This window comes from Herpailurus yagouaroundi, unplaced genomic scaffold (genome assembly GCF_014898765.1).
Source record: "Herpailurus yagouaroundi ecotype Mexico unplaced genomic scaffold, PumYag 166, whole genome shotgun sequence".
Classification (NCBI taxonomy): Eukaryota; Metazoa; Chordata; class Mammalia; order Carnivora; family Felidae; genus Herpailurus; species Herpailurus yagouaroundi.
In genome coordinates this window covers 2,512,791-2,526,511 of record NW_024412407.1, presented here as the reverse complement: position 1 = coordinate 2,526,511, position 13,721 = coordinate 2,512,791, and the positions used below count along the sequence as shown (strand labels likewise).

At 51.4% G+C, this 13,721-nt stretch overlaps 1 protein-coding gene across 3 annotated transcripts; it reads right to left on the bottom strand.

Annotated features, from left to right (window-relative positions):
- Window positions 1–1,623: 1,623 nt before the first annotated feature.
- KRT79 (keratin 79) lies at window positions 1,624–13,246 on the bottom strand. 3 transcript variants are annotated; one of them, XM_040488018.1, is made up of 9 exons: window positions 12,641–13,238; window positions 9,934–10,154; window positions 8,585–8,645; window positions 8,365–8,460; window positions 4,325–4,489; window positions 4,037–4,162; window positions 3,179–3,399; window positions 2,600–2,634; window positions 1,624–2,323 (listed from the first exon to the last, which is right to left on the bottom strand). In XM_040488018.1, exons 1-9 carry the CDS (start codon window positions 13,115–13,117, stop codon window positions 2,121–2,123), a joined length of 1,605 nt encoding a protein of 534 aa, XP_040343952.1. In that variant the 5' UTR covers window positions 13,118–13,238; the 3' UTR covers window positions 1,624–2,120. The 3 variants fall into 3 exon arrangements, with proteins under 3 accessions (XP_040343952.1, XP_040343954.1, XP_040343953.1); XM_040488019.1 differs by lacking the exons at window positions 1,624–2,323; window positions 2,600–2,634 and adding an exon at window positions 2,719–3,070 and having other exon boundaries at window positions 12,641–13,246; XM_040488020.1 differs by lacking the exons at window positions 8,585–8,645; window positions 9,934–10,154 and having other exon boundaries at window positions 12,641–13,245.
- Window positions 13,247–13,721: the final 475 nt, after the last annotated feature.

Below are 13,721 nucleotides of genomic sequence, written 5' to 3'. Positions count from 1 at the left end.
CTCTCTTTTCCTTGGGAAGTCCAGCTAAAGGTTTGTCAATTTTGTTTGAAGGGTCAAAGATAGAACTCTTAGTTTGGTTAGTCTTTTCTATTGTTTTCCTATTCTTTATTTCATTTGTTTCTACTCTAATCTTTATCGTTTTCTTCCTTTTTCTTCCTTCTGCTGACTTTGGGCTTAGTTTGTTCTTCTTTTTCTAGTTACTTAAGGTGTAAAGTTAGGTGGTTTAGTTAAGGTCTTTCTATGTTCTTTTTTTTCTTTAAGATTTATTTTATTTTATTTTATTTTAACATTTATTTATTTTGGGGACAGAGAGAGACAGAGCATGAACGGGGGAGGGGCAGAGAGAGAGGGAGACACAGAATCGGAAACAGGCTCCAGGCTCTGAGCCATCAGCCCAGCACCCGACGCGGGGCTCGAACTCACGGACCGCGAGATCGTGACCTGGCTGAAGTCGGATGCTTAACCGACTGCGCCACCCAGGCGCCCTTTAAGGTTTATTTTAATGTTGAGGGAGAGAGACGGAGCGTGAGCAGGGGAGGGGCAGAGAGAGAGGGAGACACAGAATCTGAAGCAGGCTGCAGGCTCTGAGCTGTCAGCACAGAGCCCAACATGGGGCTCAAACTCATGAACCGTAAGATCATGACCTGGCCCAAAGTCAGATGCTTAACCAACTGAGCCACTCTTGAGCCCCTCTTATTTCCTTGACATGTGTGTTTATAGCTATAAAATTTCCTCTGAGAACTACTTCTGCAGTATCCCATAAGTTTTAGTACGTTATTTTTCCATTATTATTTGTCTCAAGATACTTTTTTATTTTCCTTTGAATTTCTTTTATGATCCATTAGTTGTTGAGGAAACTACTGTTTCATTTCCATGTGTTTGTGAATTTCTCAGTTCTCCTCCTATTACTGACTTCTAGTTTCATACCATTGTGGCCAGAGAAGACACTTGGTATGATTTCAATCTTCCCGAATTTGCCAAGACTTGTTTTGTGGCCTGACATATGATCTACCCTAGAAAATTGCTCTGTGTGTGCTTGAGAAAAATGTGTATTCTACTGTTGTTGGAAAAATGTGGATTTTTCTTAATGACCAGATATGAGGGCTGAGAGAGAAGCTATCTGACGCCACGATGATGAATTACTTGGGAAACCAGGAGCCAGAGGGAAAGCAAGTGAAGAGAACTGGTTCCTGTTAAGACCCTCATTAGCCAGGTGATTTACACATGTTCTCATCACACCTTGCTTTTATGAAGGAGGAAACTGGGGCTCAGCGGTTAAGTGACTTGCCCAAGGTCACACAGTAAGTGGCAGAACTGGGATTTGAACCCAAGTCAGCCCAGTTCTGAAGGCCAAGTTGAGCCCCTTAACAGAGGGCTCAACAGCATCAGGGGATGGGCTGGTAATAGGCAGATGCTCAGTGGCTGGGTTCTGCCTTGAACAACTTAGATATTCCCTCAAGTCTCCCCCTGTGAATTCCACAAGGGAGAGAGTAAGAGCCAGGCCTACAGTGGTGATGGTTATCAGTGGATGTGCTTTTAACACGGTAATTAGCATGGGGGCCTAATGAGCATGTGGTTGACAATTTCAGTTCCCCGGGGCAGGAGAGACCGGAGCCACAGACATCTAGCTGCAGTTACCATTTATTGAGATACATCACAGGCACAGACAGGGGAGGTGGGGTGGGTAAATTTGGAAAGGGATTGGGGGTTGGTGGGAGCCCGGGGAGGTTGAAAGGCCTTCGGGGACCATTCCCAACTTCCCTCCTTCCTCCCCTAGCCTGTCCCGAGTGCACAGCAGACAAGCAGAGGAACTGAGGGAAATCTAGCCTCCTCTCGGTTGTCAAAAGATCACTCCCAAAGCACTCAAATACATCACTCAAGATGGTAGCCTTAACCCCCGCCCCCCTCCCATCACATTGCAGAAGCAAGGAGAAAACCTGGGCAGATTTGAGCCTTCCCAAAATGCAGATCACGTGCAAAGAGTCTGGCATGCAAGTAACCCTGGACCTGTGGTCCGGGGGCTGTTCCCGCTCCTATGGAGGTAGGCAGGGAGGGCAGCAGAGGTGCGGTGAGTAGAGCAAGGAGAAAACGGCAGGAGCCCCGCTTGCGAGGCTGGGCAGCTAATACCTCCGGCTGGACGTCTTGACCGTGGTGGTCTTCCGCAGGATGGAGGTACCCCCAGAGACGGGCCCTCCCTTGGTGCTGTAGCCCACACTGGTGCTGAACCCGCCCTTGCCGGCACCCCCACTCCCGCCCAGGGACATGCCACCCCCGAAGCCGGCGGCACCGCTTCCGCACACATTGGTGGAGTTGCCAGTCACCGCTGCAAGACAAAGGGTCTGGGTGAGGTAGGGCAGCCGTGCTGGAGGAGGGCCGGGGACTTGGAGAAACCAGTGAGGGACAGCAACAAACGCAGGCCGTGGAGCCATGGAACACTGATGGAGAAGGTGGGGCGGGAAGCTCATTCTTTGGGAACCCCCCAACTGGTCTCCAGGGGCTCAGGCGGGGGGAACAGGGGCTCCCGGCCAAGGATCGATTGAGTGGACTGAGCAGAGGACGGAGCTGGGCCTGGGGCAGGGGAAGGCAGCAAAATACTCACAAATGCTGACTGCACTGGGGCACTCTCCAGACATCCTGCAGAAACAGACCAGAAGGGTCAGGGGTCCCCGGAGCCCAAGCGAAAACCCTCTGTCTCCCCGACTCCCTCCTTCCCACTCTCTGCCTTTACAATGGGTCAACTCAGCGGGTCATCTCTCGAGCCAGGGCCCGCAAGACAAGACCAGGAGACACGAGAAACACGTCGTGGCCCTTCCAGCCGCTGCTGCAGAGAAAGCAGAGCCAGGGCGAGCCAAGTGGCCCCGTCCTGCGCCGTCCGCACTTCCCGCTGCACGCACACCACGGACAGCAAACAGCCCATGCCAAAAGACACCCAGTTTCTGGCTGAGGGGACTTTCTTTACATCTCGTGCCTTCCCAAGGACAGAGATGATTCATTTTTTCTCGAAGCTCCAAAGGTGGTGGCACCTGGTGTTGGAAGGAGAAGGCTCACTCTTACAGGGATTCCAGACACCCTAAGGATTACCGATGGCTGTGCCAACCGAGGAAACGCATGGCAGAGGCGGTCAAGCTCTCCCCCAGGGCAGGGCTGGGAAGCCCTCTGAAGCAGGAAGGGCCCCCACCTGCTCTCCTCGCTCTCCAGCAACTTGCGGTAGGTGGCGATCTCCACATCCAGGGCCAGCTTGACATTCATGAGGGCCTGGTAGTCACGCAGCAGCCGGGCTAGGTCCTCCTTGGCCTGGTGCAGGGCCGTGTCCAGGTCCCCAAGCTTCTTCTGAGCATCCTTCAGCGCCAGATCCCCACGCTGTTCCGCTTCTGCGATGGCAGTCTGCAGTTGCTGGCACTGCCCAGGGGATGAGAGGGGTTGGGGACACCCTCCAGGGTCATCACATCCACCTCTCTGCCCTCAAACCAGACGTCACCATCCCCCACCACCCCACCCACCCTGACTAACCGAGCTGGAAGGAAAGCAGAAATATTCCTCTGAGAGAAGAAATACTATTACACAAGCAGGGTCTTGTGGCACCACTGGGGAAGTCCTTACTGAAGTCTAACCTTAGCCTTTCCTGCTGCAACTCAACCCAGTGCCTCAAAAGAGATAAAATAAATCATGTAACCTCACCGTTCACCAGGTGCTTCACCCTGATACGGGGAAAAGTCCTTGCTTTTTTAGCCACGCCCTAAATGGAATCAGCATCTAGGACCTGAACACTTGAACCCTCAGCCTCCTGCTCTGACCCCCTGGACATGGGACCAACCTCCTTGGAGGACGTTGTCCCAACTGCTCTACCACTAATATGCCATGTGGCCTTCCCCTGTCCTCAGTTTCCTGTCCTGTAAAAGGAGTACATTGATCCAGCGTTTGAGTGTGTCCCATCCATCAGGAGAAGAGCAGCTCTGACCCCCTCAGCATGACAGTGAGAAGGTCCCCACCTCCGCCAACCCAGGCCTGACCCCCAGGCTCCCAGCCAAAGGCTCACCTGCTTCTTAACTGCATCCACCTCACCCTGCAGCCTCTGGACAGTGCGGGTGAGCTCAGCAATCTCGTTCTTAGTGTCCCGCAGGTTGTCCCCATGCTTCCCGGCTGTCACCTGCAGCTCTTCATACTAGAGACCAAAAAGGTGGCTGTTGTGAGCTGTCAGTTCCCGGCCCTCCTGGGTGACTAGGGGCCCTGCGGAGGCTGGGTGTGTCTGGCCCCAGGCCTCTCACGATGGGGGATGTTCTGTGTCCAGTCCCAGCCCATACACCTGACCGGCCATTCTCCTCACCTTGGTCTGGTACCAAGCCTCAGCCTCAGCCCTGCTCCTCTGGGCAATCAGCTCATACTGGGCCTTGACCTCAGCAATGATGCTATCCAGGTCAAGTCTGCGATTATTGTCCATGGAAAGGATGACATTGGTGTCAGACACGTGGGTCTGCACTTGGCTCAGCTCCTGCAGAAAAAGAGAGAGCTGCCAGCGGTGCCCCTGCTCCAGGCCCCCAGGAGACAGCTGAAGGGTGAAGGATGGGGTCCCCAGGTGGCATCAGGAGGCCTGTGCCCTGCCCCAGGCTCCAGCCTAGAAGGAAACGCATCATTCTCCCCGGCTGTGAAATGGCGCTCTCATTTTGGTAAATACCATTTCTTTTTGTGCATTTACAAGTTTCCAAGAGATTAAAGAAGGGGAAAGAATGCATACTTACTGCCCTCAACCCTGGTGCCAGGCATTCGGCCAGCACGTCCACCAGTCCCTTTCATCATCAGAAAGCCCTGGGAGGCAGGCAAGGCCATGACTGGCGCACAGGGTGCTTTTGTCAAGTTGGGAAAAGTCTCCCCTCTGAATGGAAGCAGCTGGTGGGGCCCAGGGAGCTGACCGTGGGCCTGATTCGAACCCCACTCTCCACTCAGCCAGTTAACAACCTGCACCATCATTCACGGTGGTCCTGACGGAAGTTGGTGAGGAAAGAGTCTTGGAGAAGAGAAGTGACACATCCAAGGTCATCCAGTCCTGTCCTGGAGCCCAACTGGAACCAGTCAGTTGAGTGACAAATCCCAAATCGTTTCCTCTAGAATATACTGACATTTATAGACCATGGTGATATTCTTGGACCCTTCCTGGGTTTCTAGGACCATCAACTTTGACATATAAACAGGCATTTAAAGATGTCATGAACAGCAGCTTAGTTTCTGTGTTCTGGCTTTGGGTTCAGCTCTATCGCTACGCCATGTGCATTGGCTCCCAGCTGAGCTCTGCCTCCGTCTCTCCCATGGTCCTTCCTGCCCTGGGCTGCCAACAAACTGCCCAAACCCCAGTGCCAAACAAATATCTCATCCAGAGGCGCCAGGGTGGTTTAGTAGGTTGAGCATCTGACTCTTGATTTTGGCTCAAGTCGTGACCCCAGGGTCATGAGATCAAGCCCCACATCAGGCTCTGCACTGAGTGTGGAGCCTGCTTGAGATTCTCTCTCTCTCTCTCTCTCTCTCTCTCTCTCTCTCTCTCTCTCCCCCTCTTCTCCTCTCCCCCACTCACTCTATCTCTCTCTCTAAAATTAAAAAAAAAATGTGGGATGGGTGAAGAGGAAGGGGTGAACATCCATGCTGCTCCCCATACACAAGGCGCTCTATGCTGCCTCCGTGTCACTGTGCAGGCTGGACCCTGGCTAGCAGGCCCTTCCTGCTCTTCCTTTAGAATTCCTGCCCTTCCCTCAAAATTCGTCTCAAATCCTGTCTCTTCTGAAGCTCCCACAGCTCTCCCAGGAAGAATCAGGCGCAGCCTGCTCCATATACCTTGTCTCTGTCCCAGCACGGCCTCACCACATGGTAACTGGAGATACAGGGCCCCCAAAGCAGGGACTTTGTCCTTCTGGTGCCATGTGGAAGCTACTCAGCAATATGTGTTAAATGAATAAGGGGCTGCAAAGGAAAGAAACACTGAGCATGCAGACATGGGTCTTAGTAAGAAAGCCAATTGTTGTCCATTCAGAGAAGAGGGGGTGAGCACCGTTGACCTGGCCCAAAAGCAAAAAGAATCTAAGAGAGGAGAATGAGGAATCCGCAAGCAATGAATGACTATCAGTGGTCCAGCAAGGAAAAAAGTGGGGAGGCACCTAGGAAATCATCGTGATGGCACAGAACACTCCCCAACAAGTTCCATTCTGACAGGGCAGATGGAGATGTTGGAAGGAGAAAAACACAGCCATGGATGAGCCAGGGGGAATGCTGAGGCCAGTAGACAAGGGCTGTAGGTAAGCTCTAGGTGAAAAGAACAGAGAAGCAGCATTGGACTAACCCAGAACACCAATAACTCAACTGCTACATCATTTGGTTCTTTCCCATCAAAGAGAACAATCATCAACCTAGAAAGAGCAGCATGATGGAGAAGAAATGGAAAACCAAGACAGACACAGAGAGTATGAGAGGCCTTGGCCTTGTTGGGGATCTCAGGGGTCCAGGCCAAAGGAGCATATCCTAGAAGGCCATGGCATTGCCAAGGGGATGAACACTCCCAGAGATCCATGAGAAATAGGGAGAGTAGGACAGGTTCCAGAACCCCAGACACGGCAAATGTCCTCATCTTTGAGGGGATGATATTTAGACTTTTTCAACTTAAACTTGATGTCAACTTCCTATGAACCTCTAGAAATACAAAATCTAAGTAAGAGGCAAGGAGCCAGCAAGACTTCCCTAAGGAAAGGCCAAGCCAAATGGATTTCACTTTCTACTATGGTTGTCTTACTAAAATGCTAAGGGACCGTCACAGATATTGCTTGACCAACAACGTCTTGAACACAAGACAGAAAGATGTGGGCCAGATAATGATGTGGTCACCTAGATTTTACAGTAGCTGAGCCACGTGAACCATAAATTATTGATTGGTGGAGTGAGGTCAGCCTGGGAGAAAGGCACCACTGAAGGCCTAGGTCTTGCACTAGGACTCCGTTCTTGGCCCCGTCTGCTTTAATGTGCTTACCAGTCACTTACACTGAAATGTTATCACCCCACTGAACTGCAAGTTGACCAGGTCCACAGGGAACCCAAAGCTGGGGCATCATCAATAAATATGTCCAATTACCCAACTGGGTATCTCCAACATATGGATGGGGGAAATCAAGTTTCAAAGTGTCCAATAGTGTCTAGTTGCCCAGACAATGGGATGAAACCACAATGACATTTCACAGGAGAAATGGGACTCATTAACTCTTCGGTTACAAAAATTCAACGGCCAACTTCCTGTCTTTGGAAGCTGGAAGCAAACAGATACATACCTCACTTGAAAGCACTCATGTGAAAAACTCCAGGGTTTTTATGGAGGATCAAATATCGTGAAGTGACTTCTAAAGATGACACATAAACTAGTGCGACATTAGGCTGCAGGAATGCAAGTCCGTAACCGCCCTCCCTACCTCCCCTGTTTTCCAAAGTCTGAGATCAGAACCCTATTTCCTCAGCTTCCTCAGATGCCACAGATGGCAGTCACCCAAGCATCCTGACCTCTAAAGCGCTGCCATATGAAAGACACATGCCACACGGATGTGTGCAGCCTGGAGGGCAGAAGCAGGCCCAATCAAGAACAGAAGTCACGGGAAGAAGATTGAAGTCAGCTTTCTAATTTGATCAACAATGAAAATGTCTGCCCTAAAAAATAGTGAGTTCCCTGCCACTAAAAGCATTCAAGTCGAGACTACATGACTCCTATCAGCGATGTTTGAGGAAGGGCTCCAGCGTGGAGGGGAAGGGGGGCCACGAGGTCCCTTCCAAGTCTGAGTCTGAGATGCTAGGATCAACTCGGGTTAACTTCAGCCCTCTTAGCCTGGTCTTCAAAGCCCCTTGTTTCCTGGGACCCGGCCTGGATTCTACAATCTACCCCACTACCCATACCTCAACTCCCGAGCCAACCTGGAATCTCCATCCCCTCTCTGTCCATCTCTGCTCCTCCAACCCTTGCTCCATTACAAATGGTCTAGAAGGAAAACGGTCTAACACAGGAATAAGAGTCAGACTTTGCAGAAGTCCAAGAACCAGGCTTTATTTCCAGCACAGCATCTAACTAGCTATGTAACCATGAGGAAGCTACTCTGAGCCTCAGTGTCCCTGACTATAAAATGGAAACAATAATGGTATCTATATTGTGGCTTTGTTGAGAGGATCATATAAAGCTTAGCCCAGTGTCTGACCCATCCTCAGCACCTGATACATGGAAGCCTGTATTAATTAAAGGCCCAGGTTCTATATTCCCTCAATTAAATTGTACTGGTGAATTCAGATCAGACCTGCGGGGGAATCCCCAATGCCATATGTAAATGTAATTGTCTCTGTCCATTGCCATCTCACCAGTTCATAGAGGTGGTTTAGGAAGTCGAGCTCCTCGGTCAAGGTGCCTACTTTGCCGTGTAGGTCCATCCGGCTCATGTACGCAGCATCCACATCCTGGGGGCAAGAGAGACAGCAGGGCAGATGCCTCAGCCCCCAGGACTCTCACCTCCCTCTGAGTCAGCCCAGCACCCTGGCAAGCCCAAAAACCACCTCCCCCACTCCCTGCCACCCTGCTCACCTTCTTGAGCACCACAAACTCGTTCTCCGCTGCAGTGCGCTTGTTGATTTCATCCTCATACCTGTTACACAGGAAGACTCAGGCCAGGCTCAGCCAGGTTCTGCCTTTTGGGACATTTAACCCACTCGGCTTTAAGCCCCGTTGGGCCCACTTTATCTAAGAACACCTTTGAGAAGGAGTTCTGTAATACAGCCCACCAGTGAAGAAACTTGGGGTACAGTCTTTAAATATTCCTGCCCCGCCCCCCTTTGAGGAAATGGACACAGAATTTGTGCAACAATATGGTGACCAAGAACAACTATCTCTTTGGATCAGAGCCCTGAGGAGGCTTTTGTAAGAACAGGCAAAGATGTGTCCACAGTGGCTCATCTTTGCTTTCACTTTCAACAGACGGGACATCTTTTAAAACAACTAACTTCTCTCCAACTGCTTTTGCTGAGACTTGAAGGGTTAGAAATTGCCAGTATCGAGTTATTGGAAAAGTTATGAAAGATTGGGCCCTAAAATGACAAATATACATATCAACTGATCATAATATGTGAACTTTATTTGGGTCTTGATTCAAACAAACTGTATTTTAAAACTTAGGACATGTATGGACAATTGGAAATTCATAATGAATGGACAGTTGATGATATTGAAGAATTACTCTTTTGAAAGTTTTAGGTGTGTGAGGTGTCTAGGTGGCTCAGTCCACTTCAGCTCAGGTCACGATCCCACGGTTCATGATTTTGAGCCCCACGTCGGGCTCTGTGCTGATAGCTCAGAGCCTGGAGCCTGCTTTGGATTCTCTCTCTCTCTCTCTCTCTCTCTCTCTCTCTGCCCCTCCCCTGCTGGCACTCTGTCCCTGTCTCTCTCTCAAAAATAAAACAAACATTAAATTTTTTTTTTAATTTTTAAAGTTTTAGGTGTGATTATGGCATTGTGTTTATGTTTTATTAAGTCAAGTTATGCAGATAGGCTCTATGAATATAACCAGCAAATATTTGTGAATGGAATCACACGATGGCTGGGATTTGCTTCAAGACAATAAGGTAAGGGAAAAATCAAGTAGATGTAGAAATAAAACAAGATGGGCTACGAGTTAAGAATTATTAAAGCTGAGTAATGAGGACATAAATGTTCATTGCACTGTCCCCCCTACCTTAGAGTTTTTACAATGAGGAACAATACACAAGTAAGTGGGACAATTCTCCAGGACGCAATGGGTCCAGAGCCTGGACACCCAAGGGGAGTAGCTCTGTCTGGGCACTGCCCCGGGTGGGTCCCAGGAGCCTGGGAATGGGGTGATTTCCCACGCTGTCCCCTCCCCACCCCCACAAGCTCCCAGCCTGTCCAGTCCTCCTTACTTGCTCTTGAAGTCCTCAAGGAGATCCTGCACATTTCTCAGCTCTGAGTCCAGCCTCCCCCGATCGCTCTGGAGGCTGTCCAGCTGCCTCCGCAGGTTGCCCAAGTAGCTCTCAAAGAGGGGCTCCAGGTTGTTCCTGGTGACACCCGTGTTCTGGCCCTGCTCCTGCAGCAGTGCCCACTTGGTCTCCAGAACCTTATTCTGCTGCTCCAGAAACCGCACCTGAGCCAGAGCAAGAAGGGTGGGGGGCTGGTACCATTCCTCTGGCCCCAGGAGGGACCCAGGACTGGGCCCATCACCACCACCCATCCCCGACCAGGACATCACAGGGCCAGTGCAGACTACACATTGCCAAGGGGAGGAGTTCCTGAGAAAACATTCTTTGCTGGAAAAAGACAGTCCAATCCAATGACAAGACTCTAAAGAGTTAATAAATCATCAAAGCCCCAGCTCAGTCATTTGGTGGTTGGTGATGGTCAAATCACTTCTCTCTGCATCTCCCTTTCCTACTTACACTGATTACACTGGACTAGATCAATGTTTGTGAACCCTCATTCTGCATCAAAATCATCTGTTAAAAATGCAGATGATGGGGGCACCTGGGTGGCTCAGGCAGTTAAGTGTCCGACTTCAGCTCAGGTCGTGATCTCGCGGTCCGTGAGTTCAAGCCCCGCATCAGGCTCTGTGCTAACAAGCTCAGAGCCTGGAGCCTGTTTCGGATTCTGTGTCTCCCTTTCTCTCTGCCCCTCCCCCGCTTGCACTCTGTCTCTTTTCTCTCTCAAAAATAAACATTAAAAAAAATTTTTTTAATGCAAATGCATATATACTGTATGTGAATGTATGTATGCATATATACAAACATGTATGTATGGACGTGTGGACACGCACACATATACAGAGAAAGCAAATGTGACAAAATGTAAACATTGGTGAATCTAAAGCAAAATAAGTCCGTCAGAGAAAGACAAGACCATATGATTTCACTCATGTGTGGAATTTAAGAAACAGAACAAACGAGAAAAGAAAATAGAGAGAGAGAGAGAGAGAAACCAAGAAACAGACTCTTAACTCGAGAGAGCAAGCCGATGGTTACCAGAGAGGAGGCGGGTGAAGTAGGGGACAGGGTCTGAGGAGGCCATTTGTCATGATGAGCACAGGGTGATGTATAGAGCTGTTGAATCACTATACTGTTCACCTGAAGCTAATATAACACTGTAGGTTAACCGTATTGGAAATAAAATTAAATTAAATTTTAAAAATGGGTGCATCTGGGTGAAAAAATAGTTAGAAATATGTTGTACTGTGCTTGTAACTTTTCTGTAAATTTGACATTTTTTTTTCTAAATTTTAACTCTAGATGCCCAGTCCTATCTCTATAGACTTAGAAGGGAGCTCAGGGGTGGGCTCTGGGGGGCTTCTCTGCCCGGCCGACAGGGACAACCACACAGACCACGTCCTAGACTGTGATGCTGAGAGCCTGGGAGAGGTTTTTGCTTGTCTGACCTCTGGGACAGTCCCACAGGAGGACCAAAAGTCACTAGGGGAGAAGGTGAGGAGGTGGGCGGAATAGCTTGCTTCACCTTCCACCATCTGGTTTCTCCAGGTCCCACCTCCACAGCACCCCAGGCCCTAAATCACATGGCCTGGGAACCATGCATCAGGTGCACCTGCCATGAGCGGTGACAGGGCCTCTTAATGCCAAGGACCATAGGGCCCATGAACCTGAGTTTCAGGCCCACCTCTGCCTCCAAGTATCCGTGTGAGCCTGGGAAAAATCTCTTGACCCCTCTAGACTTCTGTTTTCTCTTCTTTAAAATAGACACAATATCACCTATTCTGATTCCTCATGGGACACTGTAGGTTTCACGTCAGAAAAGGACATGAATGTTCTCTGGGAACCCACACATCACTGAACCAAGGTGTGGTCATCCGCCATGATTTTCCCCATCATGGTCCCTCTACCTGGGGGGTTGGAGTAGAAGTAGACGATACAGTGAAATGGACCTGAAAATGCCGGAGGGCAGTACAAGAGCCACGCGGTCAGCCTGGAGGCCAGGGAAAGAGTCAGGACGCCCCCGATCTGGAACAGACCAAACTCTATACCCCTAGCTCTGGTGACCACCCTCTTCACCGTCCATCCCCACTTGACCTTCTTGGCCAGAAGAGCAAGTAGGAATAGAAGAGAAAGGTGACTTCTCCCCGGACAACCCCCTCTATCGCGCCCAATCACATCTTTGTCCTTAGGCCTTCTCCCAAACTGAGAGAACAGGAAACAGATGGGGCTCCTTGGATAACATGTGTGACCTTTGAGCCAGTTTTCCCAGCGGTGAAATGACAAGAGGCCATAAGGACCACCCTGTTAAGAGGAGCAGTGAGGATAGTCTGCTCCTTGACTGTGGGATAGGCTGCTGTGTGACCGTGTTAATGATGGCCAGAGAAAAGGCTGCACCACAGTCAAGGTGGGCTTGGCCGCAGACCTCCTGAGCAGAACTGAGATTCCCCTGAGCGATGACAGTAAGATCCAGAAGACTGTCTCCAGCCATCCACGTCTGGGCATCCCAGGCGCAGGCGGGAGAGCTCTAAAAGTCATTCCATCAACCCCACCACACTGCACATGGGCTACATCAGCCTCTGCCCAGCCCACCCTCTCTTAGGGACCCTGCTTCTACTCCAAGGGCCCCTCCCGGCCTCCTTCCACCCAGGCTCACCTTGTCGATGAAGGAGGCGAACTTGTTGTTGAGGGTCTTGATCTGCTCCCGCTCCTGGGTACGAACCCGCTGGATCTCCGGGTCTATCTCCACGTTGAGAGGGGTCAGCAGGCTCTGGTTGACAGTGACCTCCTGGATGCCTCCGGGAGGACAGGCAGGCCCGAATGTCTGCCTGCCGGCGCCCAGGCCCCCATAGGCCCCACCGCCAAAGCCGAAGCCCCCCAGGGCCCTCCCTGAGGAGGCCCCTCCAGCCACACTGACCGAAATGCTCTTGCTGCCCCCCAAGTTATAGAGGCTTCGGCTGCCAAAGCCCCCCTTGCTGGGGCCACAGCGGGTTCCCCCAGCACTGCCACTGCTCCGGGACACCGTCACCGAGCTGAAGCTGGTGTGGGCCCGGGACCCGCCTCCTCCACCTGCAGAGTTAGAGCTAAAGCCTCCTTTAGTGGAGTATGTCTGCCGAGACATAGAGGACCTCATGGCTGTCAGAGGGGCCGGAGCACAGGCTGAGAGAGCTGTGAGGGAACGCAGTGAGCTTCTGTGACACTGAAGGGCTTTTTATCTTTTCCCGGTTGGGCTGGCTCCTGGGATCCACAGACACTCCTGCCCCATTGCCCCAGGAAGAGAGGGAGGGGCCCCGGGGTTCAGGGGAGTCCCCTCTCCCCCAGTGGGAGGGAGGGGCTGCCCAGTTATCACCTGTGCTCCAGAGCTGGGGCTGAGCCGAGACTGTGTGGGGCAGGATGCCACCTTCTCCCCCCGGGGCTCTCCTGACTTGGAACAGGATGATACAGTCTCCCACGGCCACCCCCACCACCCAGTGGCTGGCTTGGTCTCCTCCTACTCAGCCCTGATGGCCGCCATCAATGGGGCTCTGTTCTGTGGGATTTGGCCCAGGCCCCTGTCGTAAGCCAAGGCCCCAGGGCCCATGGCTGCACAGGCGGTAAGGGAAGGAGCATTGAGCAATGGGCTGGGGAGAGGGTGCCCAGGCCTGCTCCAGTCCCAGCCTCCCAACCCACGGCCTCACTGCCTCCTGGCAGGTCCAGGGTGGGGGGCACAGGTGACAGAGTGGGGGCGGGAGCAGTCT

Bases quoted from the DNA above. Each gene is read 5' to 3' on its own strand.
- KRT79 (XM_040488018.1), bottom strand. From the start codon at position 13,117: ATGAGGTCCTCTATGTCTCGGCAGACATACTCCACTAAAGGAGGCTTT. The intron at 4,490-8,364 runs GTGAGATGGCAA...CTTTTTCTGCAG, and splicing joins TAAACCACCTCTATGAACTG to GAGCTGAGCCAAGTGCAGAC. The intron at 4,163-4,324 runs GTGAGGAGAATG...TTTGGTCTCTAG, and splicing joins AGGCTTGGTACCAGACCAAG to TATGAAGAGCTGCAGGTGAC.